General features: G+C 37.4%; 1 protein-coding gene and 1 long non-coding RNA gene across 2 annotated transcripts; one reads left to right on the top strand and one right to left on the bottom strand.

Annotated features, from left to right (window-relative positions):
- Nucleotides 1–2,436: 2,436 nt before the first annotated feature.
- Nucleotides 2,437–3,978, bottom strand: LOC120286479. The gene is made up of 2 exons (XR_005545134.1): nt 3,752–3,978; nt 2,437–3,074 (listed from the first exon to the last, which is right to left on the bottom strand). It is a non-coding gene; the product is annotated as an uncharacterized LOC120286479 (long non-coding RNA).
- Nucleotides 3,979–17,236: 13,258 nt separating this feature from the next.
- Nucleotides 17,237–19,826, top strand: LOC104414348 (cell number regulator 2). The gene is made up of 4 exons (XM_010025419.2): nt 17,237–17,650; nt 17,740–17,811; nt 18,375–18,599; nt 19,645–19,826. The coding sequence occupies exons 1-4, from the start codon at nt 17,461–17,463 to the stop codon at nt 19,722–19,724; spliced, it is 567 nt and encodes a 188-aa protein (XP_010023721.1). The 5' UTR covers nt 17,237–17,460; the 3' UTR covers nt 19,725–19,826.
- Nucleotides 19,827–27,215: the final 7,389 nt, after the last annotated feature.

The raw sequence follows: 27,215 nt of genomic DNA on the forward strand, positions 1-27,215 counted from the left end.
TTGCTTGCTGTGGTTGTGTGTGAATTGAAATGGGTGTTGAAAATGCTTGAGTTGTGATGTTGGATGCTGAAATTCGAGTGAATAGTGGTAGTCTTCCTAGAATAACCAAGCTGTCGCATGTAAAAACAGTCCGACCCCTTGTGATTCCGTGAATTTTATAAAATCATTCAGTCGAAATTTGGTTTTATGTTCTTGATAAAAGTTTTAGATGACATCTTGAGGAGTAACATACTAAAATTTGAGAAGAAACTGACAAGTATTGGTTGGTGAAATGATTTTTCTCTGAAATGGTTAGATCTGGAAATCGTTACCGAGGGTTAGGGGGAGTTTTAGTGAATGTAGTTCATGATCCATAACGAATCTGACTTCAAGTTCTTCATGAAAATTTTTTCTCTAGGTCTTGAATATAACATATAAAAATTTTAAAATTTTCTGAGTTGATTTATGATTTATACCGAATTTGTGAATAAAACTGTGCAATGGTGATGTTTGAAATTTTAAGGCTGTGATGCATGGACCGTGGCAACTCGTACAAAGTTCTTTTGACATGGTGTTCTTCATGAAACATTTTTCTCTAGATCTCTTTTATAACATGTTAAATTTTCAGAATTTATTGAGATCGTTTACTAATTTTTTCAGGATTTTAAATAAAGAAGTGCATTCTGTTTTATTCGAAAAAAACTTTTTATTTTAAGAACAAATGAAATTGCTTGGTAAGCTGAAATGTGGTGACATTTAGCATATCATGTGACATCAAAAAGCTGGTTTAAACCTTTGACATTGTTGCATCAAATGCTAATTTGAAAATGAGATATGTGTGTGTGTGTGTGTGTGTGTGTGTGTGAATATACATTATGATGTTGATGATACCGTCGAACACTTGAGTCGACAATGCCCCGGGAGTGTCGGGATGTCCGGAGTGTGTGTGCCGGATGCCCGGAGGTGTATGCTAGATGTCCTCGGGAGTTTCGAGATGCCCGAAGGTGTGTGCCGAATGGCTTCGTGATGCCGGTTGGGGTGCGAGATGCCCGGAGGTGTGTACTAGAGGTTCCTCGCGATGCCAGGTTAGGTGCGAGTGATATGAGGGATGCAAACACTGTTCCCTGGAAGAAAAATGAGATCCTTTGAAAATTAAAATGGGAATTGAATCATGCGCATGTGTGTGTGCATATGGCATGGGATATAATTGCCTATGAAATTGAGTTGATAATATATGGCATTGAGAATGCGATCATGAAGGTATTGAATGGATCTCATGGAGATATATACATGGTTGTATGGATGATATGAATCATGCGCATGTATGAGCATATGGCATGGAACATAAATTGCCTTAATGAATGAATCTCATGATAATACAAGCATGATTACATGGATGATATGTGCATTTCACATGAAATTGCGGTTGTCTTGCCTGTTGCATTATGTAGTTTGATGGATCTTTACTGCTGAGTGGTTGTACTCACCCTTTTGGGGACTAACATTTTAGATTGAGAGATGCCTCTGTCATGCGTGGTACATTTTATGGCTTACCGTCTGATGTTGAGGTCAACTGCTCGGAGCACCCCTGTGTTGGTGCTCGTGGTCTGGTGTTCATCTGTGTTTGTGTTTTGGTTATGTATGATGTGGGTCTACCTGATGGCCCTGTAGTCCAGGAGTTCTTGTCCATGCATGTTCGACGCGACTGGATGATGATGGGGATGCTCCCGCCGCCACCAGCTGATGCACCAGGCTGGGTGTAATTAGAGCGTGTGACTGGTAGAGGATGACACTTCTTTGGATGGCTGACACTAGATGATCGATTGATGTATATGTCTGATGTAGAGTCAGGTTCTTTTGGGTTATAGCCAAGCTTAGTTAAAGCCTTGGCCTTTTGTTGTACCGACTCCTGATGTCCATCAAAGTATGTAAACAAAAGTGGTTCGACATTAACTTCTATATATAAAAAAAAAAAAAAAAAAAAAAAATGTAGTTGGTGTGCGTTGCATTGTATTATTTGGTTTAAGTATGGGTTAGGGAGATGTCGAGTATGCTTCTGTTATATGAACTGCACTGGGACCGATTGAGATGATACAAACCCTCAGGATTTATGGACTCTCTACAATTCAAATGGTATCAGAGTGACATGTCATTAGGACAAGTAAAAGGTAAGCGAACTGTGGTGACCCTAGCGGATCAGGGGCTGTGTTGAGGGGTGCCACATTAGATCCGGCTCCAGTCATATTTCATTGCATCTTCATCTCAGGATTATGTCAGTAGGTCATAGTTGTAGGTTACTATTCAAAAAATGTTAATGGCTGGAGTTGAAGGCTGATGGACATGTACTGGTAATTGGCCATGATTGGAGGTTGATGATGGCAATGAGAAATGACACTTACAAAAATGGGCCTTGTGGATTATCTTCGTCAACTCAAAAGATGCCTACAATAACCTGGATTCATTGAACTATACTTGCATTACAATCAAAGACAATAGAGGAGTTCACGATTTTGCTATGTGCACACGGCACAACACTACAAGAAAGAGAAGACACCAAATGAATTTAAAAAACAAATAAACCTCCGACGACCACATCTACTTATCACAACCCATCCTACTCATGCAAATACAAAGCTCAAAAGACAGCCTACAACAACCAATCACAGCCTTTCCACATCCCAAAAGGTAGTACATATCCACCATGAAATTATCAAAACACCCAATAGCTCTCTCTCTTTTTGCTTAGTGAAAGGTTAGCTTTAATCAGTCTTGTTCTTCCAATAAACTAGAGATGACTCAGCGAGAGCTCAATGGTAGCAGAGAGATGAACAAGGTCTTCTGCTGATCAACTTGGTGGTTGGCGTAGCCTGTAGAGTGTCACGTGGTGTAGTCATTGGCAACATTCTGTTTCCTAGTACCACTAACTCATTCTCATAATCTCACGAGCTTAAGCAATCTTTTATTGACAATTGGAATCAAGACGTGTCAAATGGATGTTACGAAATAGTAACCACTCAGCATCCTCACCTTGTCTTCGAGGGCAGGGCTGCTCATAAATTGTCAGGTCCAATAAGCATTTTATCCCATCTGCATATCTATCAAGCATTTCTAAGAGGTCAAGATCAAAGAAATAGGAAGAAATAGATTTCTGCAACTTCTCTGTGACTTTAACCAGAGATGCACATAAAGCAGATAAAGCATAAGCTGCTGCACTCGTTCATTTGATGCAATGTCAATAATAGGTATTGAACGGAGAAAAAACTAGTCAATGTAACCTCAATATTTGCACACAATTAGATAAATGACAGATTTATTTATCATAAAGGATCACCGTCTAATCAATCGACTAATTTTGTAAGTGTCATTTCTCATTGCCATCATCAACCTCCAATCATGGCCAATTACCAGAACATGGCCATTAGCCTTCAACTCTAGCCATTAACATTTTTTGAACATTAACCTGCAACCATGACATACCAACATAATCCCGAGATGAAGATGCAATGAAATATGACTAGAGCCGAATCCAAATTCTTAACAAATAAATTTAAAACAAGCAATCTATGTTGAAATGTTTTTTAATCTAAAAATTTCATGGATCATTTTTCAGTCATGCCTCTGAGGCATTTCGTCGAACGCATCACATGCATTTGATTGAGGAGTGAAACAAACGCATAATAAGTCGCACTCAGTTCTTCCCGGAAAAAAGACCACACCACAAATTCTTGAGAAACAAACATCAAGTAGGTTCCAAGTGAATGAATCAACTTACACTTAATCGATCGCTTGGAACAAGAGGAGGAAGATGAAGGCATGGGGCTCTTGAGGAAGTGAATGGGATGAGGACGAGAAGGCACTGGCTTCTGAGAAAAAGTCACTACAACAGTACGGCAATGAAGGTGGAAATTTGTCCGTTGAAAGTGATGGGCGGCATGGGATTTCAAGCTGGAGAGCTTGCGCTCAAATTCTAGGAAAACAAAGTAGTTGGGGAAGAAAAAGAATGACGTTTGTTCTTAGGAATAAAGCTTTGGTTTTTTATTTTATTTTAAGTTTTTGGGAATTGTAACTTTTTGGAAAAAAAAAAATGTCCCTATTCCGGTCGCCGGACATGTCATTTGCTCACCAGCCAGAGAACACTTGGCTGACTGATGATCATAGTTCTTATTTTGAGACAAATCTAGTCATTATGGGTCCTTATTTGAGACAACATCTACTTCCGGTACTTATTTGGAATTTTTCTATTAAATGAATTAGTCCGTGATTTTTTGCATAATAATATTGGAATATCATAATTTATTGTTATGAGCTAGGTCTTCAAAATAGGAATTTCAATGGTTGTTAAATCTATATATATGGAAATTACCCATTCACATAGTTTGACTAATTTGCGTTACCAAGTATTTGGTTGTATACTATTCGTTTTGCAGTCTTCCACATTTAGTGAAATTTAATTCATATACTTTTAGAATTACATCATAGCCACTGCACAGTTTAAATATGAGCCTTGCCCACTTAAATTAACTCATTAGATACCTAAATCATGTTTTGTTATCATCCAAATCCTTCAGGAATATATTGTAACTAGGTGTGAATATCATGAATCTTCATTTCTAGTCTGAACATGTCTTCCATGAATTTTTCAAGGAGTCATGCTTTCCTTCAACTGATTGGAAGGAATATCCTCATGTTAGTCTCCCAATTGCTGGAGTTATATTATATATCGAAACCATCCATAATCATATTTATAATTTGTTAACCATAAAATAGAGACATGATTGGATGAACTGATGAACGAAAACAAAGCCCAAAGATGGGATAATTACCAAAAATGTCCTGAACTTATAGTACATATGTCAATTCAGCCATTAACATTTCAATTTAATCAACTTAATCATAAACATTTTAACAATTTGCTGATGTAGTCATTTTTGTTTTTGTTTTTTTGGCTAGAAATTGCTGATGGGGATGCTGACTATCCTAGATGGTAGCTGCACTAACATGAACAATTTTTGCAATTTTTTAATAGTTTTTTCTGAAATTTTTCGTGTTTTCCATTTTCTCTCTTTTCTCTCTTTTCTCTCTTTTTCTTTTCCTTTTTTACTATGAGCAAGTGTGACATCCCGAAATTTGACCATATTTCGATATATATGAAATGGTTGTTTCGTCGGCATGCCTATGGTCATTTTACTCAGAGCTGACCACTCACGGATTAACTAATTTATTAGGTGAGTCCGTTAAGGAATATAAACATGACAAACTAAAGAATTCGATAAAAAATCGACTGCTCGACGATAATAATTGGCAAGGGTCAATACAACACTGTTATAATCGAATTGCAATCGGGTATAAGTCGATTCAATGGAATTATGTAGTCAAATTACGGGTAGTTCTGTACGATTGCGATATTCATGTCGAACGATAATAACCCGATTTTCCATCGATATTATACTCGGGACATGTAATTAAAATCTTGCGATTTTAACGAAAACCGAAAGTCATCTACGATTTGGAGATGCACAAACTGAATCGAAAATTATCGATCACGGGTCAAACGCGCTAAAATTCCTAAAAGCTACCCGATAGGTTAGGTCGTACTAAAATCGCGTTAGGTCGATTTTAATCACGAAATTGAATTTGGTTTCGAGAATCAGATGTTCGAGCGTGTCACGATTCATTTATAGGATGTCATCTCATCTTTCGGAGAATTTTCGTCAAGTCCGAAAATTTTCCAGAAAATCGATTTTCGAACAAATAAGAAATGGAAATTGGATAGGCTGAAGAATGGCATTTTTCTTCCTCCAAATTGGCTTATTTGAAGGAAATTAGAGATAATTTCTAAGTGGTTGGGTGCTTGACTTACGGGCTGAAGATTTTAGGGGAATGTAATGAGTGTTTAGATATTTCCCTAGGCTTCCCCCCCCCTCCCTCTCTCTCTATACTCTCTATCTTCCCATACACGAACCCCCCCTCTTTGCCCACTCTCTTTTTCTTCACGCCTTCTTCCTTCCCACTGTCCTCTGCACCTCCAATTTTACCTTCTTCTTTCTGTAGCCGCCCGCTGCTCCATCCTCTCTCACGCCAATTCCACTGACCGTGATCCATCATCATCCCCCATCATCTCCAACACATCACCAACATCAGCCCATCATTCCACCAGCATCATCCCCTCACATCCGCAGCTCCACCCGCCATTAGCTCCACCCACCGTTCACGCCAACTCCACCGCACCACCACCCACGACAACTCCAGCAACGCCGCACCGTCCAACCAGCCAACGGCCAGCCACCGCTTTGCTGAGCTACCACCAGCTCACCCCGCATCCAGCTCGCCATTCAGCCACCTTCACCGAGCTGCTGTCAGCCCCACCAAACGGCCCTCCACCGAGAGCTTGTAGGGCCGATTCTACCGCCGTTGGGTCTCCGTGCAAGACACGGTAGTCTCGGGTTTTTGCCATTGTCGCGTTGCCGTCGCCATGAGCTTGCCGCCATCCTAATCCTGTGAGTTAACTCCTTAACCCTTGATTAGGACGTTAATTGCGCTTATGGGGTTAGATTAATGCTAATGATGATTAGTTAGTTAATCTTAAATTAGTGTAACTAGCTTGGTTAGGTTAGTTAACCATGGTTAGGTTAATTAAGTTGGATTTACTTAATCAATTGCAATTAGCTTAATTATTTACAATTTATTTAATTAATCGTAATTAGCGTAATTAGTGATGGATTAGTCATTTCGTAGAATTTTATGCTCGTTCTCGTGGATGAGTTTATACGTGAATTTGATGGCTTATATATGCTATGATGTGCAATTGAGTGCTTGATGATAATATTGATTTTTAGTATAAAACTCGGTTTTATGGGCATTTAAATAGAAAACTACCAGGTGTCGATTTTTTACGCTGATTTTTATGTACTATATAAAACCATGGAATTTTAAAATAGGAGCATACCAAGTTTGATGGTTCTCTTTTAAACGCGTGACCACGCACAATTATATTTTTACCGAGATTTTTAATACAAAGAAAAGTGGCCAAGTTCATTATTTGAAAATGAGGTATTTAAACGCAAAGCATAGTGTCTTGGCCAAATATGTGCTCGTATGCTTATTATCGGAACCCGTCACTTGACGAGAGTCACCCGGGTGGGAGGGGGCAATGCCTGATTAAGTTCGGATGCTCCACGTCAATGGAAACACTACCTGTCATGCCCCGATTCTCGGGCACGCACCCATCCTTTTACTTGGCCAGTTTTATAATGCAATATCCAAGAACTACGTATCGCCAACCCTTTTATTTTTAATAGCACATGTGAAAGCAATTATAAATCCCTAGATAATAAAACAATGGGATAGAAACACTACATGTCACGCCCCGATCCTCAGGCACGCACCCATCCTTCTACTTGGTCGATTTTATAATGCAATATCCCAAGACTATGTATCGCTGACCCTTTCATTTTTAATAGCACATGCGGAAGCAGTTATAAATCCCCAGACAATAAAATGATGGGATAGAAAAGCAAAGTCATAATTTTCATATTGAAATTCACAACCATACTTTTATACAGAGCATAACTCAAAGTACTTCACAAAACTATTCATAACTTTTTGGTCTCACACTATTCATATTTAGACCGGATTCACAAAAGAGGATGGATCTCAGTCCTCATCCGGGTCATACTCAGGATCATCCTGATCCTCTTCTGACTCTTCTTCACTAAGCTCACATCATTCAAGCTCTTCATCTTTTACTGGCTCATCGACCTCTTCTGGTTCCTTCTTCACAGGCTCATCTACGGGCCTGAAATGTTGTCCCACAACCGGGATGAGATTACGTTTCAGCAAGTTCTATCCCACTAAGACTCGATTAGGAAACCAATATGCTAACTAGGCTGCCTATACAAACACGGGTCAGAAGACTTACCTTGGCCTCAGATTCCACCTGCATATTAGCATAATTCAATAGGCACCCTAGCAATTACATCACAGATCGATATCTCGATCAATCGACCTAGTCGATTACATGTTAGTTGGACCATTTCCAGGTCAAATCACTTCTCAATATAAATCCTCCCATTTGCACTCTCAGTCACAGAGCTACAGTAATGCTCTCGGGCGTCGTTTTCGCCAAGGTGACGTATGTACTGGACATCACTCATGCGTTTTTTAAGGCACCGTTTTCACCAGTGATATTCTTAATCACCGAACCACGTAAGTCCATAATGATGCATGTAGTAGACAGCACTCATGCATTCTTTAAGGCGCCGTTTTCACCAGTGATTTCCTTATCACCAAACCATGTATGTTTATACTAATGTAGGTAATAGACAGCACTTGTGCGTTCTTTAAGGCGCTATTTTCACCAGTGATTTCCTTATCACCGAACCACGTATGTCTATACCTCGTACTTGATCGGTCTCAGCCAAGAGTATTCTTAGTTCAATCTCCCGATTCCTTCCAATTTACAACTCATCAAAGCATTACAAATGCTAAATAACCATATGCGGCTATCTACCGATCAATCATTCAATTTCAATCAATTTAGGAATAATTCCTCAAATTGCACAATTAATTCAATTCAGCATAACGTAGAGCTCAAATAAATAAACGGACTGCACCACGACAATTAGCACGAAATTTTGGTCGTTGGCTATCCTTGCCTAATTTCCAAAAAATAAATAATTAAATAATTAATTTCGAAAATTAATAAATAAATACTAAAAATCTAATTTAGGCCCGTAATGCCTAATTAAAGCCCAATAATGGTCGGGAAAAATCCCAAGATGCATTCAGTGAATAGTATAGACAGTTCTTTAGCTAAGTACACTAACCACCTAACTAATATGCAATGCAATTAACTAATAATCACTAATCCATTCTAATCTAACCACCTAATTGCACTTAATTAAATCTAATCAACCCTTAAGAATAATTATTCTACTAAGTAAGGATTAGTGAGATTACTCACCGGAATTTAACGCTAAATGTATCAATCCGACAGGAACGATTCTTCCTAAAGCAAGTCCCGGGTTCGGGGCCTGGAAACCTCAAAACGGGCCTAGAACCGCTGCTGGAAACCCATTTTCCAACTGCTATTCTTGGCCAAACGAAGATGCTCCGGTGGCTGAGATGGCGGAGCAAGGCCGGAGGAGGGCGAGGGGAGCTCCGGTGAGACCAAACGATGGCCGGAGGGGCTCGGGCGGCAGCCTAAGGTGGTCGAACAAAGCTGGATAGGGGCGGCAGGAGCTAGACGGTGACTAAACCAATGTGAGGGGAGAGACCACAGCTCAATGGTGGTGGTGGACGATAGAACGGTGGGCAGCGGTGGAGCAAATGACGGTCTGGTGTGGCTACGGCTCCTTCAGGCGACGCTAGTCACTGCTTCTGCTTCTGTCGGTCTTCGCACAAAATAGAGGAGGAGAAAGAGAGTGTCAACGGCAGCTGAAGGAGGGGTGAGGGAAAGGCGGAGGCGAACGGTAAGCGGCGGTGCGCACGGGCGACATGCGGGTGGCAGGGCGCGGGCGGCGACGGCGAGCTGATCTGGTTTCCTTCTCTTGGCGCTGCTGTTCTGATTTTGTCTTCTTCGAACAGTGAGGGGGAGAGAGAGTGTGTACCGAGAGAGAAGAAGAAGAAGAGATAAGAGAGAGAGAGAGAGAGAGAGAGAGAGAGAGAGAGAGAGAGAGAGAGAGAGAGAGGATAAGTTTGAAAAGTCAAAAAGGTGGGGAAGCAAAGTTGGAACTGGCAGAGGAGGGGGCAGTTGATGGAGGGAATTCCGCACGAGGGAAAAGAGAAAGAGAGAGAGAGAGAGAGAGAGAGAGAGAGAGGGGGGTGTCGGCCAAGTGGGGTAGGGGGAAAAGAAAAAGGGTGCAGGGTGCTTGGCCCAAAAAGGAAAATAAAATGGGAAGAAAACAAAACAAAAGAATTTCCTAGAATAGAAAATTCTCCTCCCATTTTCTTTTTAATAAGCTCATAGATTCCCAAAAGAATTTCAAATTAGAGCATTTGGTCCCCAATTGCGGTTCTGCATCCAAAATCCCTCTTGACTTTCTCCTAATTAACTCTCACAAAATCAATTGATGTCTCAAATATCAAATTGATTATTTTCCTCGTCCAAGAATCCCTCATGCTTCTTAACTTCACAATCAAAATTAATCTCCGGCTTTAACTGAACGAAAACGGCCCTAAATTGACTTCTTCCCAAAATGTCTCGGTTGTCAAAAAAATCTTCTGAGACTGAGTCATGGATCCTAGAATTTATTGTGACATGACAAAACCTTTAATTTCTGAAATCGGACTTGAATCGGCGGTTAATTTCCATTTGGCGCGTTTTTAGCGTGACCTAGGCTACCGGGTAGTTTTCAAAACCTTTTAAGGCAAATGACCCGTGGTTGATTTTTTTCGAACCATTATGAACCCATTCGACTCAATGTCGACTCTCAATTGTCGTGAAAATCCGAAGATTCAATTACGGACACAGGGTACCAAAACGACGGTAAAATCAGATTAGTGTCGGTTGATGAGAATTTTTCCAATTTAGTGGAGTCACCCACGATCGGCCACACATCTCAATCGAACAAACCTATCTTTGATCTTAAATCGATTTTTAACTAAGCCGCAATGACCTCTAAAGATGAGCACAGTCGAGGAGCCGATTCCTGGTCAAATTCTCAAGTTTATTGCCTTAAAATTCCTTAATTGCTTACCCAAACAGTCTAGTTATCTCAAGAGTGATCAGCTCTAAGAATATCCCTATAAACGCATCAATGAAATGCCTGATTAATTCAGTAGAAGATAGGTTGAAAAATTTGGATATCACACTACCCCTTAGGTGTGCAATTGACCTAGAATTTTGAACCAATTGGAGGCAACTCTACTATAATATTGTAAGTTCATGATTTTTTTTTTTTTTTTTTTTTTTTGCAGATCAATTGTACCAAGTTTTGGGAAGATCCTGCGAAACAAGGCTCTACAGTTTGATGAACACTGTCTGTTAAATTGAAAGTTCTACAACTCCATTTATAAAATCTGTATTAGGTTAGTATGGTAAAATTGTTATTTCATCAATAACTTACTAATAGTTGACCGCATTAATATACATGGCTATTCGTGAAACTGAAACAATGTTAACCTACCGGGAATTTATAATGGCAAAAGAGTTATTTTGTTCGTAAGTTACAGTCATTAACTGAATTTACTAATAAACTGTGAGCATTCGAAATATTATAGTGGAAGTACATTCTAATTTGTAAAATCTGAATATAAGTGGCAATCTACTATTAAGGATGGAAAAATTGTTATTTTATTGGTAACTTACTAACAGTTGGCCGGGCTAATATATTGGGTAATAAAATTAAAAAAATGTTAATAATTTACGAAGATTTTATAGAGGTATTGATAGTAACTTACATCATTAACCAAGACTACTAGAGAAGTATGTAAGCACTCATAATCTACTGCAGCAAATACACACCTACTTGTAAAATCTAAAAATAAGTAGTGATCAACCATTAGGTTTGTGGAGGTAAAGATCGTTATTTGATTGGAAACTTGCAAATAGTTCCACATCCCCTTGTAAAATCTAAAAAAGAAGTGGTAATGTGGTATTAGATTTGTGGATGGTGATATTGGTATTTAGTTAGTTACTTGTAAACAGTAATACGACCACTTGTGACATCTAAAAAACAACTGCCAACTATTATTGAGTTTCTGGATGGTGCAATTGTTATTTCTTTCGTAAATTACAAATAGTTGGCTAGACTGATATTAAACGGTCACATTTTACAATTGACCATCAATAATTCAAATTTATTATTAAACTTTGCATGTGTAAACACATAAGGAAATTCTATTTTTGGTGAAAGGAATTTTTGAAATCTACCTAGATTAAGTGGAATTAACCGTTGTCTCCCATAGTCAGGTAAGTACAAAAGAAATCTCCCAAAATCAACGCAAATATTGCCACTATAAAATGGTTGAGGCTCTAATGATGTAGAAATACTTTTCGCCGTACAAGTAATATGATATCTTCCTTTAAGCAAATGTTGATGCAGTTACGGGGACGCGAATATGTTTTGAGTGGTGTCAAAGAAAGTACGGATGGGTCAAAGTGTGTGGGGATAGATGTCGATGGAAAAATGAATATTCAAGATAGAATACAATTAGCACCAAGGCTTAAAGGACGCACCACCAGCTGAGGAAGGAGATTGGGATTGACGAAATTCACCAACAAAGCTTAAAGAATGAATCGCCCACCGGACTTCGGGATAGAAAAGCTCACCCTTAAGGGCTAAAGAAAACTACCAGACGAGGATAAAGGGCTTTCTCAGTTCACTATCAAGGAGTCATCCACTCTTCAAGGATTAGAAAAAGAAAAAAGAAGCTAGGATAAGAGTTATCCACTCTCTAGAATTATTTGCTCACACTAAGGAAAATCTCAAATATTCATACACTGAAATCAATATCTGTTTTACAGATGAGATTGCATTTCTATTTTTAGAGATAAAGGAGAAAACTCTTTGAATTCTTGGAACCGAATAGACTCTTGGGGGAATTGACCTTAAGACTCTTAAAAGCAACACCGCAATTAAGACTCATAAAAAGCTATGAATAAAGAGACTCAAATGCATGTGACTAATTATTGTTGCGACCTACTCTTGAGGGGCCGCCCTTGATGAATAAGTCTAGAGGTATTTGTTTATGAGACAGTCCAAGTGATACATACAAGCTAAGGTCTCAAATGGACCTTCACTTGACAACACCACAAACGAAGTTTCTATCATAAATGTGGTCTCTTCCAATATCATATCTCATGTGACATGGGATTTGCAATTTAAGTTCAAATTGATCCTAAAAGTTCATACAAAAAAGAGTTGCCACTAACCTATTAAAGTCAGCTACAAACCAAGTGATGAAGGAGATGATACCTCATTTTTTATACAATTAGAGATTTATGAATTGGAGACTTTATTATACTAATTTTCTAATTAATGCATTTTCAATACCTAATCTTGATCATTTGTTCGTTAAATTGACCAAAGAGTCTTTTGACCAATTATGAGCCCTAAGATTATTGTCTACTAAGTGTCCAAGAGATAAGTGTATATTATGGTCATAGTGATTTAACCTAACCATGCTAAAAGTAAAAATTAATAGCCAATTATTGAAAAAGCAAATTTTAACATTTTCAGAGTCAAAATGAAAGTGCATATATAGCAACCTAGCATTGTCTCTCAAAAGTAAAAAGGATTCAAAGTCCTATTGTGGAGCCTTAATTTTTTCAATCGTGGGTTCAGTTTTTTAACAAAAGATTTTCTCATCTTTTTTTATGCTAAACTAGTTTTAAACTAGAATTAACATTAAAATTCTAATGAAGCTAGTCAAAATCTAAATTCTAAACTTTTTTTCTGAATTTTTCTGAATTATTAATTTTGTATTACTTTTTATTAATTCTGGAAAATGGACTTCAGACAAGGCCAGGGAACCCGGTCTGATTACTGGTTTGACCCGGACCCTAAAGATCCGGGTTAAGTTAGGATTCGGACCGGCCTCTAGGGCCCGGTCCTAATGTGGTTATGGCCCGATGGACATGGGCTATAACAACAATACGACCCAAGTTGTCAATTTCCTCATTTTTAGTCATTCTAAGTCCAATCAACAGTCAGCCCACACGCTCAATTCGGTCCAACCGATTCTCTTAACCCAATTTGCATACTCGGCCCAATTAATTGAGCCCTTAACACCTCAGTCCAAATCACTGGAATTTCTAATTAGCTCGTCTTTAATTCAACCTTGCCGGCCCCAACAAACATATCCCACCCAAGCTTCACTTTGACATTTTTTACAAATTTTTTATTTCTTTTTCCTATATAATTTTATTATTTCCCTGCATCTTCTTCCCCAAGAGCTCGTCGTCTTCTTCCCGAGCTTGCCTGCACCAAGAACGACGCCTCCTTCGGACAAGCTTTCGCTGAAGCTCTGGCCATCATTGGATAACCCTCCGTCAGTCGTCCATTCTGACCACCACCGGACCACCATATCAGCTGCCGGTGGTCTATCATCGGCAACAATCAAGACAAACTCATTCTTAATTGGCTGCGGTTTTTAGACCAAAACAACATTAAAAATTTATCGTACCATACCATGAACATATCTAAATAGCAAATGGAAGGGAATGGGGAGCTAACTGTGGCGGACTCAAACCGCGGGCATTGCAGGTAAGTAGGGGGGTCTCCGGCTGGAAGTTTTATCCATGACAAAATTACATCATATTAGAGATATTTAGAATATTTTTTAAAGATAATTGAGGATATTTTTCTTGATTTTTCATATTTTTCGTAATGGTGTATTGATTGTGCATAAGTTGATTGGTTTGTTGCCTAGATAATCATCTAAAAAACCCTATAGATAAACTCATGTATTATTTATCAAAACACAAAAAACACATAGAAAAATTCCACTATTTTTTTTTTTTTTTTTTTTTTTTTGCTTTATTCGTATATCATTATTTGAGATAACTTATGCCGCTTGGTCACTTCTCCATCATTTTCCAAAAGTCAATTTTTGACATTTCTAAGTAGTCTTCGTCATCAACCGACCGAAAAAAAAAAAAAAAAAAAGTCTTCGTCATCGTTTGCTCGTGACTTTTACTTTCCACAAAGGTTATTTATTTATTTATTTATTTATTTTTGGCCATGACGATGACAAAGGTTGATGGTGATGAATCACAGCGTGTATGTAGTTAGAATAAGGGGTTGGTATTTGTGAGTCTCATCTTTTAACTTCACTCATCTATAAATATCTTGCCTAATGAAGTAAGTTTCACGTATTTCCTTCCCTTTTCAGATCCTCAGCTGTGTTGAGATATTCTCTGCACTGAACAAAAAATTGAAGGATGTGACCATCTTTCTCTCTTGTATATCCATATTGGTGATTCAATGATTAGCGTGATTAAGGACGTATTTGAGCAATAGCTATTTTGGGGATTACAATAAACTAAAAGTTCATGAAACTTGATGAAGGGGAAAAGGGTTAAGAAAGACATAAAAGGAGATGTCACAAATTGATTTTATGAAAATGACATATGAAGTCTTTCACAAGTTGCATTGTCCACTTCACAAAACCCGCACCGGAAAAATTCTGTTCCCACTACTGACTAGATATTATAATTGCCTTCATGACTGAGACAACTTGTGCACGCGCAATAGGTGAATTACTAACTGCATTAAAATTACTTTTACCATTGTTTAGATTTTACCGACTGCATAAAAATTACTTTGAGTACTGCACTAAACTAGAAGTTCATGAAACTCGATGAACAGGCAAAGGGCTAAGGATGACTTACAAAGAAATATTAAAACTTGAGTTTACGAGAACGACGTATGACGTCTTTCACAAGTTGCGTTGGCTTGATACTAGAAAGATGATGTGTGAAAATTGACCATAGTACAGAACTTCATAGAAAATCTACAAAGGTTATGACGTTCTAGCTACCGGTTAGTTACTACAACCAATAGCTAGAACGTCATAATCTTTGTAGACAACTGATCTTCTATCATTTTATCTAGAGTTATTTAGAGTTAGACCACATCGAAAAGATTTTCTCGTTAATTGCCATTTGTAGTTCACTTATTTTTACTGAATTGAGAAGACAAATTTGTATTTTATTATGTAAAAATCATGTTAGATATCACTTTAAAAAATAAAGATGCTAGGCCAATTCTGTGGATTGACACGATTGGTCAGGGTGTTAGTAGATTTCCAAGTTAGGAATTGAAAGTTAAAAATTCAAATTTCACTTACTCCATGAAACTATTCTGAGTTAGGGTCACTTGTACAGGTAAATAAAACGAATTTAATCAGTTCAAGGGCTGATAAAATGTTCTAATGGGCCTTCAGTTAATTAGCCTAATTGCGCTGGATTATAAAAAATAAAAAGGTGTTGGCCATGGAAAAATTATATATAGTTCATAATTGTGATCTTCTTTTAGTTTATTTTTGGAAAAAGCTTGGCATAGTAACGGTGCAGTCTTGAAAACCACCCCCACCCCTCCGGCTCCATATTTTCCCCGGTTTCCTAGGGAAATCGTGGGATTTTGAGTGAAATTTGTTAATTTTTTATTTTATTTCCGAATTAAAATTTGCTCTTCAAATTTGCTACGTGGATTTGAAGCTATCTCAGGTGAAATAGATTTTATATCACCATTAAGTTATTAAATTAAAAAAAAAAAAATTGTTCATTTCTCTGATCCACACAATGTTTGCAATCTTCTATTAATCAAGCTAAATTACTAAAGATTTTATATCAAGATTAAGTTATTAAATTAAAAAAAAAATGTTCATTTCTCTGATCCACAAAAAGTCTGCAATCTCCTACTAATCAAGCTAAATTATTAATTAATCAAATGTTCCATAGCCTGTTGCTTTTGAAGTGATACTAAAGGCACAAAATGCACCATTAGTTTGAAGCACTTACGGCACCATTAGGCTAGCATTGACCTTCTTATTATTCTCTCTCTGCTTTATCGGTTTCCTGTCACTCTTTAAATTTTTTTCACGTTGTTACAACTATAATTTTTTTCACGTTGTTACAACTAAAATGATATCTGACATGATTTTCACGTAATAGAATACAAATTTGTCTTCCCAATTCAGTAAAAATAAGTGATCTATAAATGGCAGTTAAAGAGAAAATCACTTTGATGTGGTCTAATTCTAAATAACTCTAGATGAAACCAGGTAAAAAACATGACAAATTTAACCAAGAAAAAAGATCTAGTAAAGTTTCTATTCACTCCTTAAATGAGTTTTATATTTAAGTAGTAATTCAAAGTTTGAAAAAAGTTCACTCGCAGCTTTTAGTTCTTACTGATTTCATTTCCTTTCTAGAAGAAAGAAATAGTGTCTATAATTGAGAATTTTCTATTTGAGAAATAGTCTCTAATTACGAATCGCATCTCCATCGCACTTTGTGGTAACAAAGACACTGTTTTTCACAAAGAGTAATGGTGGGGTTAGTGTTAGCAAGGTTATTTATTTTTTAAGATATGGGTGAGTCTGATAAAGCCCATATGTTTAGTAATTAGAGGGACGCTTATTTCTAGACCGACGGGTTGGTAGGAACGGTGGAATGGGTAGTGTTGACTTTAGGCTCATATCATTCATATCAAATAACTTGGCAAGTCTTTCCACAAATCGCATTAGTAAATAATGAGTCCATATTCGTGTCTTGAGCTTAACAAAACTGATAACGTGTTAGCACGACCATATGTACCCTTATCGCAAGACTACCGCGTAGACTAAACAAGCCATCGCTTTGTGTTAGAAAAGCTATAGAATCAAAGCTTGCGCATTATAAATAAGACCGAAGCCACTTGTGATCATCTTAGAAACACACCACACTTCCAATCACGAAGATCCTACACTTACTTAACCCCCAGTACTCGGCCATCATTATCTTCCACATCTTACTGAACTAAAAAGGACATAACCATGTCGTCCCAGAAATCGAACCCTCTTCCTCGTTCTCAAGGATACACGGTCGGCACCGGTTTACCCGTTAATTATCTTCAGGAACACCACCACCACCACCACCACCACCACCATCATCTTCCGGAGCAACAGAAAAACTCCGTCGCTTGGTCATCCGATATTTTTCATTGTTGCGACGATCCATGCAGCTGTTGTTCTTTTTGTCCTCTCAAAGTTGTATAATTTTAAGTATAGTTCATGGATGCTGTGATATGTATGATATTGTTGTACGTGTTTCAGGTTGCACAACGCTTTTTTGCCCATGCGTCACTTTTGGGAGGATCGCGGTGTTCGCGAACGAAGGATCTTCATGTATGTATTTGTAAACTAGTTTTTTTTTTTTTTTTTTTTTTTTCACAAACCCATTATCCCTCATCCTCAACCTCCACGAACCATCAACCTTTTCGTAATTGCAAACTCCAGCCATGCATATCCTGCAATCTCAATCTGAGGCAGGACGACATATGCAACCATCGTAGACCCCTGAGTAAAGCAGAAACAGAGAGAGAGAGAGAGAGAGAGAGAGAGAGAGAGAGAGAGAGGAGAACGAGCTGCTCAGGCGGCATGGTAATGAGCTGTGGAGAGCAGAGAGACAGATGGTTAGGCTTTGATCGGTGGCGTGTGCAATCTTTTGAGTTAAAAGATTGAAATATCTAACATCCCTTGCTAATGGTCTTTTTTCATCTATTAGCTTAAAATTTTGGTTTGACTTTCTAATTTAATATCAAAGCTAGGTTCTGGTAAAGTTTATTTCGCGTCCCTGCCTCAAATTGCACATGTATGTCTCACTTCAGAATTTTGAGGGCCGCTACAGCAAGTTACCTCAAATGATAAAAATCAACAACGATGATATTATTATACTCGTTTTGTTGCAGCTTGTGTTGCGAAAGGCGCACTCTACTGTTTAGCTGCTACTTTGACGGGTTGTTTTTTGGGAGGAGCTTGCTGCTGCGGTTGCTGCAATCGTAGAAGGTTGAAGACTCAATTCAGATGGCAACAGAATGCATGCGACGATTGCTATGTTCATTGCTGTTGCCATTGTTGTGCTCTGTGTCAAGAATATCGTCACCTCCAGAGCCTCGGCTATGACCCTTCCAAAGGTACTAAGACTTCATTTTTTTTTCCTATTTTTCTTTTTATTTTATAGTCAAGGAATCTGCCTAAGATGAGTAAATCTCGGATTCCATGAATATCCCACTAACTTTATTGATCAACAAAAGCCGGTCGTATTGACATATACCTTGGTAGTTTACATCTATGATGAAAAATCAGAACCGTGTTCTCTGTACAAATTGTGAACCTTTCTATTTTATGAACGAAGTACAACCCAGAAATTCACGTTTTGTATTTGTACAAGGATAGTGTTCGAGATAAAAAAAAAAAAGATTGACTTTAGGAACTGATATGATAATTTCCTGTGGATTCCTGAATATGACTCCTCCATGTTCGTTTAGAATGCAAAAGTAACGAAATGACTAGAAAGGACATTTAAGGCAAAAAATACAAAGTAAAATTTACATTTCCTTATCTAGATGTATCCTCTTAAAGTAAACATACTTTTGCATCCTTTGTCTTGTCTAGGTTATAGGAAGGACCATCGTGAAAAGGACATGCAAATATTTCATTTTCTTCCATTATTCTTTAACAAATAACATAACCACATGTTTTTATTTGTGTTTTATGTTACATACAGTGCTAGTGCAAAGTAAAAAAAAAAGGAAACGTTCATGTAACAATGGAATGAATACGGTAAACAAAATTAAACTTTGTAAATGTGTTGGTATTAAGACCATTAAAAAGTTAATTAACCCAAAAGTCTAAATTTAATCAGAGAGAGAGAACTTAGAGAGATAACTTATATGTAATGTTCACTTCCAAACCATCCTAAAGAAGTGCACATGTGGCGTCACCATTAGTTTGAGAATCAATGTTCCTGGATATATTGATATAATGTACAATTTTAAAGTTAGTGCCTAAGGACAAAAGAAACATCGAATATGGCTTTATCTATCCCAAGAATGAGTTGAGTGATTAAGCATTTGATTTGAATATGGTATATTTCAGATGAATGGTTTTATTTATGCATTGAGGATGCTTATTTGGTTGTTTTGATACTGATGCATGCAATTACCAAAATAATTTCAGGACGGGAAGGAAATCGGCAGATACATAGCGGCTCGATGATTCCACCTCCAATGCCAAGAAACATGAGCCCACATAGCTGATTAGCGAAGTTCATACCAGACATCCAAATGTTAGGAGACATTCTAGTACGATATGACATTTTTTATTCATAAATCTATCATTACTTTTGTGAAATTTTGTGGAATCATTATCAATTATTTTAAAAATTTAAATTGTTAGATGAATATTTAATTTAATGTCTAAATAGCTCACCTCATAAGTTGTAACAATTTCTGGAGAAACACTTTCAAGAGGAAAACTCTTGACAAACGAACTTATTTAAATCTATATCTCCATGGATATACCTTATAGCAAGCATAACAAGCTGTAAATATTGCTCAAAAAAAAAAAAAAAAAGTTGTCAATATCATGAAACTTCGTTTCTAGCGAGAAGGTAGGACTCCGTCCAAGTCTTTGCTAATTTTTTGTCGTGGCATAGAATAACATGGGAACGATCTACTTCATATTAGAGATACTTAGGATATTTTGAGAAATAATTTAAGATATTTTCCTGGATTTTCATAACTCTCGTAATGATGCATTAATTATGCATAACTTGATTGGTTTCTTACCTAGATAATTGTCTAATAAAGCTTATAAATATATTCATGTGCTCTTGATCAAAATAGAAAAATATGTAAAAAAATTTCACAATTCTTTTTTTGCTTTATTTTTTTGTCATCATTTGAGATAACTTCTGATCACTTATATAAATGCCACTTGGGGTTGACTTGTCCATCATTTTCCAAAAGTCAAATTTTGACATTTTCAAGTAGCCTTCGTCATCGTTTGCTCTTGATTTTTATTTTCCACGAAGGTTTTTTTTTTTGGCCATGACGTGACAAAGGTCGATGATGATGAATGAAAGCGTCTATGTGGTTAGAGTAAAGGTTGATATTTGTGAGTCTCATCATTTAAACTCCCCTCATCTATAAATATCTCATATAATGAAATAAGTTTCATGTAGTTCCTTCCCTTTTTTGCAATAGCATGTACTTTTTTTTTTCTTTTTTTCTTTTTTATAATGGCTAAAGAACACCTCCAAGGGCCATAACTTGGCACAGGAAATATGTAAGTGTCAAAATTTTCAAAAGATACATTAAGTGTTATCTTTTTTGAAAATTAGACACTTAAGTGTCAATTTCAGCGACGCTTGTCGGAAATCCGATGTGGTATTATTTTATTAATAAAACTAGTCTACGTGTTTAGCTAGAATGTCCGTTCAGCAATCCTTGTCTAAAAGGATGTCGTCCTCCATATTCCACCCCAAATTAAAAACCCTTAAACAACATCAACTGAGTAGGGTGAGGCCTCGTCGGTCCCAGGCGAGGGTTGACAACCCTCGCTCAACTCGGGCAAAGGCAATGCCAACGCTGGCTTAGGACTAGAGAGGGTTGTCATCGTCCCCTAGATTTAGGTGCCCTTGCTCGAGCTCGGTGACGGTTGTTGGCTCCTCCAGCGATGGGTGGCAACGGAAACACCCATTGGCAAGCCTTGCCATTTTTTTTTTAATATAGTATTTTCAATAAATTTTAGCTTTTATTTTTTTGCAATCCGATTTTAAAAGAAAATTGAATAAAGTTGAATAAAAATATTTTTAAAAAAATGTCACATTATTTAAAATTTTCGTTGGAAAAAGTAACGTTAGCTATTTGGCCGAATATTCTCGCTATTGGCACTTAAGTATTTATTTCTTCTCCAATTTTAGCACTTAAGTATTTTCTTTTTCTTTTTCGATTTTGACACTTAAGTGTATATTTTGGAAGTTTTGGCACTTATGTATCCTCCCGTGCCAAGTTATGGCACTTGGAATGTTCTTTTTTTTTTCCCCCTTTTTGGTCATATAGGTTTTCATGTATATTATACATTAAGTCTCATGCACGCCTCAATTGCAACCACATGATGAGACAACGTTATCATTATCTAATCCTAATGGGAGCATAATGGGGAATGATGTGCAAAGTGTACAATCTTCCATATGGTGAACAAGTCGCCAAAGTATTCCCCGTTGACGTTTTGACATTGAAGGGGAAACTTTTATGATTGCTCCGCAAGATGAGGATGAGCCAAGAAATATTAATGAGGCTCTAAATTGCCCTAATAAGGAAAAATGAATTCATGTAATGGGAGAGGAAATGGAGTCAATGAAGTCCAACCAAGTTTGGGAACTGGTTGGTCTTCCAAAAGGGACGCAAAGCTATTGGGAACAAGTGGGTTCTCAAAATAAAACGAAAAGCTGATGGCTCGATTGAAAGGCATAAGGCTCGCCTTGTGGCGAAGGGGTATAATCAACAGGAATGAATTGATTATGAAGAAATATTTTCTCATGTACTGAGATTTACCTCGATTCGCATTATTCTGGCAATAGTGACTAGTATGGCTTGAGTTACATCAAATGGATGTAAAGACTGCTTTCCTTAATGGAGAATTAGAGGAAGAAATATATATGGAACAACCTGCTAGTTTCATAGTGAGAGGCCAAGAAGAAAACGTATGTCGACTTTTGAGATCGATATATGGCCTTAAGCAGTCATTAAGACAATGGTATATACGTTTTCATAATGCCATAATGGCATATGATTTTACAATGATTGATGAGGATCATTGTGTATATATCAAAAGATCCAAGGATCAATTTGTGATCATATCATTATATGTTGATGATATACCAATTGTCGGAAGTAATATGGAGTTTGTTAACGCCGTCATGAGTTGGTTATCTTCCAACTTTGAGATGAAGGATATGGGTAAGGCTGCATACATTCTTGGAGTTAAGATTTCAAGAGATCGTTCGAAGAGATTGTTATATCTTTCGCAAGAAACATATATACATAAGATTCTTGAACGATTTCGTATGCAAGATTGTAAACCCATAGACACTCCTATTGCAAAAGGTGAAGGATTGAGCCATAGACTGTGTCCAAGGACTCCACAAGAGAAGGAACAAATGAAACATGTTCCTTATGCTAGTGCTATTGAGAGCTTGATGTACGCTATGATGTGTACTAGACTTGACATATGTTTTGCAGTTGGAATGGTGAGTAGATACCAATCTAACCCAGGTCAAGCACATTGGAAGGCCGTTAAGAGAATACTGAGGTATCTAAAGGGAACTGCTGATTAAACGCTGAGTTATTAAGGAAAGGATCTGCGACTCTAAGGCTATTCTGATGCTGATTGAGGAGGAGATTTAGATGAAAGAAAATCTATCTCTGGGTTTGTTTTATTACCGAATAATGGCGCCATATGTTGGAGCCGTAAGAAATAAACGTGTATAGCCTTGTCCACGATGGAAGTTGAGTTCGTGGCATTATCAGCAGCAGTATAAGAAGGTGTTTGGTTTAAGAGATTTTTGGATCATTTAGGTGTTATTAGAAGTACTGCATATTCATTGTTGGTTAATTGTGATAGCCAAGCAGCAAAAGCGTACACCAAAGATCCAAAATATCATAGCAAGACCAAACATATAGATACCAAGTATAATCTTGTCAAAGATATGATTGCACAAAAAGATGTGAACTTATAGTACATATTACACATAGAATGGTAGCAGATCTTATGACAAAGCCAATACCTAGATATGTGTTTTGTGGCCATACGAAATCTCTAGGACTGCGTAGAGGCTGATGTACTGAATATTGTAATTTCCCTGGAGTGTTCACATTTGATGAATTTGTGTTTTTCATCATTAATGCCTATGAATCTTTGTTTGATCTTTATGCATCTTAATGCTCAGTGCATTACTTTAAGTTGAGAAAGTATGTTGGATAGATATAAGATTAGCCCACTCACACGGGTAATCGCCTCTATTTACTGTGTAATAAATAGAGATGAGACTGTTTTTAAGCTTATTATCTAGGTGATAATCGAGAGCTCAAGCTTAAAATATGTATGTCGCCTTAACTAAGTGTTAAGATAAGGACATAATACTTACTATGTCCGAAAGTAAAATAACCCACATATTTTACTTTATCTGTCTATGATGCCAGATGTGAGTTCTGATGAATTTTGTGAATGAGTAGATACGTGAACTCAAGTTAGACATTTGGTATATCTGAACTATCATCTGTATGGTATTGAAGATGTAGACGTACACTCCATGGGAAAGGAGTTAATACCGTAATACGTATTTCATACTACGTATGTATGAGACGACCAATAAGAGTGACAAAAGTTTGATCTCAACTTTTATGCCGTGTGAGACTCTTGAGGAAAAGAGTTCCTCAATTTTAGTGCCCTCATGACTCTTACTTATTCTCAAGATTTCTATTTAGTGTTTGCTATCTTAGGATATTGCCAATGGTCATGAGTTGATTCGATCTAATGGGACATTTCTAGAAAAGCAAGCTGAACTGAAATTGAGAGTTTGAAGGAAAGAGGAAGATCGAATTTTGAGAATCACATTGTAGTTTTGTATTCACTGGTTAACCAATTATGACTGTATTTGGGATAATCATAATTGTGAATACAATATATATATATACTCATTGTTTAAAAGAGATCAAGAGAGATATAAATGTGATCGATCGATCTAGGGTACTGCATACTAAATCTACTCAAGATGTAATACCCATTATGAGCTGCTATATATTCCTAACAGATGTATGGTAACGAGCTCTCAAAGTATGCTAGTCGCTCGGATTATTCACCAGTATGAATGTTGAAGAGTGGTAAAGAGAATCCTGTTCGGCCCACCATGTGCGAGTGGGAGATGATTGTTTTATGTGATGGGCCTAAGTTGGCCCGTTCGCCCATGTTGGGCCTAAAAGTCCGGCCCACAAGATTAGGGCCCATGGATGGAGGGATATGATGAAGAGGTACGTTTCTATTTTGGAGGGAACGTATATAAGGGAGGAAAGAGAGGGAGGACGCACCCTTTGGCATTTGTACGTACGTTCCTCTCCCTCTCTCCCTCCAAAAAAAAAAAAAAAAAAAAAAAAAAAAAAAACTAAGGCTAAAGGTGACGCCGTCTTCCCTTCGAGGCCAATCGACGTCATCGGATTGAACGGGATCGGTTTTCTCTTCCTCTTATCAGCGTTGGTGTTTAATCTGTTGCTAACAAGGTACGCTCGATTCCGTGGTGTGCTTTAGGATCGGTGATACTTGTGTTTTTCCCGGGCTTGTCTTCCGCATTCGATTTAGGGGTTCGATTTAGTGTCGAATCCAGTTTTTGGGAATCCAACATTCCCAACACCAATGATAGCAGAATTCGACCTTCAAGAAAACATAATAATTTTACATGATCCTGCATCTAGTTTTCACTGTATTCCTTCTACCCACAGAAACTAGAGGCATTATACTCTCTTAATACAGAGATTTCATTTCTATGTATTTCGTGAAGATTAGAGATCGAATTCTCTGTCAAACGATGGAATTAGACATTCGATCATCAATAGAGATACTGCACCATCACACGTTCCCATTTTATCTATGAACCTCCGCATTTAGTAACTAGACCCATTGTAACTTCAGGATCTTGGATGCTGCGCCGAGAAATTGGAAACCATTCATGCATTTCGCCAGGTTTGAGGGTCAAATTTGCTGATAATGTCAAAATTATTCCCCTAAATATATATGTCGTCATTTTTGTTAACTGGGTTCACTCCTATGTGGAGAAGGCCCAATGAGTTGCAAGCCCAAAAAGGGCTTGAACCCATATGAAAAGTTATATATGAGGAAATATGGTTTCTCACTATCTATAAAAGGTGATAGCCGCAAAAGGAAATAGTAACAAGAGAAAAAGAGAAAGCAGAAAATCTAGGGTTTGTGACAATATCTAATTTACATCAAGCTGGTGTCAGAGGTCGATTTGTGATCCAATTGAGCTGAAATTTTGTCAATATGTTCGTGGCGCAATTTTATCGAATCTGAACGATTTGATTTTCATTTGAAGCTCATTACATTAGGTTTTTCGTGGATTGATCAAAACCTGTGTTTTTGGTCAGATTTATCCTTGATCTCTTTGTGAAATTCATGTGTATTGCCAAGAATTATGTTCTTGAGGTATTTGCTGCTATGTACCTCTAGTATTTGCTAGAGAAGAATATTGTTTACCCAATTTTGTTGATTGTGAAGATTTTCAGGTGGACTCCGATCCCATGGTTTTTTATCTGCTCACATCGAGGAGGTTTTCCACGTAAAAAAATCATCTTGTGTTCGCGTGATTGGTATTTATTTTACTTTACTATATCGGTTCCTATTAGGTTTACACAAGATGAGAGATTATTTTATTCCGCTGCATTGATTCAATATTATTCAAATTGTTACTATTCTCCCATCATAGTGGTATCAGAGCATCTGGTTATTGCTTGATTTTTCTACCTTGTGTTAAACAATGGAAATGAATACGAGTAGAATGGTTACTCTGAATGGTTGGAATTATCATATTTGGAAAGGGAAGATGGAAGACCTTTTATATGTGAAAGATTTTTATTTGCCCGTATTTGATGAGGAGAAACCAGATAATAAAACTAATGTTGAATGATCTATATTTCATCATCAAGTGTGTGGTTATAGTAGGCAATGGGTGGATGATAATGTTTTGAACCATATTATTGAGGAAATACATGCACACAGTTTATGGAATAAGCTCGAACAATTATATGCTTGAAAGACTATGAATAATAAGTTATTTTTGATAAAACAAATGATGGCTCTAAGATATCATGATGGTACTCGTTTGACTAATCATTTAAATTCTTTTCAAGGAATTATAAATCAGTTGGCTGTGATGGGAATCGAGTTTGATGATGAGATACAAGCATTTGGTTGCTTGGTGCTTTGCCGGACTCATGGGAGATGTTCCAAACATCTTTGTCTACTTCTGCCCCAGATGGTACGATTACCATGGATTTGGCCAAGAGTAATATTTTGAATGAAGAGATGAGAAGGAAGACACAAGGATCGTCATCTTCACATTCTAATGCCTTGGTTGTTGAGAAAAGGGAAAGAAGTGAGTCTCGAGATCCGAAAAATAGAGATAAAAATAGAGGTAAGTATAATAAATTTGCTAATGTTGAGTGCCATTATTGTCATCAGAAGGGACATATTCAGAGGTTTTGTCGCCAATTAAAAAGGGAGAAACAAAAGGAGAAAGGTAAATAGAAGAAAAGTGATAATGATAGTGATGACAATCGTGTTGCTGCACTTAAAGAAGACTTTCTCATTATGTTTGATGGTGATGTGGTGAATTTTGTATCTCATGAGACTAGTTGGGTAATTCATAGTGGTGCATCTATTCATACTACGTCTCGTAGGGATTTCTTTACATCATACAGGCCAGGTGACTTCGGATATGTGAAGATGGGAACAATGGGCTAGCTTAAGCTATAGGCATCGGTGATATGTGTCTAGAAACCAGCAATGGCACAAGGTTAGTATTGAATAATGTTAAACATATACCTACTATCCGCTTGAATTTGATTTCTACAAGCAAGTTGGATGATGAGGGGTATTGCAGCACCTTCATTATGCAGGCAAAGTTGTCCACAGACATGCAGTGACAACGAAGATACAGCTGAATTATGGCATAA

The sequence above is a fragment of the Eucalyptus grandis genome, chromosome 8 (genome assembly GCF_016545825.1).
Source record: "Eucalyptus grandis isolate ANBG69807.140 chromosome 8, ASM1654582v1, whole genome shotgun sequence".
Lineage (NCBI taxonomy): Eukaryota > Viridiplantae > Streptophyta > Magnoliopsida > Myrtales > Myrtaceae > Eucalyptus > Eucalyptus grandis.

Coding starts and splice junctions, on each gene's coding strand:
- LOC104414348 (XM_010025419.2), top strand. CDS start 17,461: ATGTCGTCCCAGAAATCGAACCCTCTTCCTCGTTCTCAAGGATACACG. Junction 17,651..17,739: donor TTGCGACGATCCATGCAGCT/GTTGTTCTTTTT, acceptor TACGTGTTTCAG/GTTGCACAACGCTTTTTTGC. Junction 17,812..18,374: donor CGCGAACGAAGGATCTTCAT/GTATGTATTTGT, acceptor GTTTTGTTGCAG/CTTGTGTTGCGAAAGGCGCA.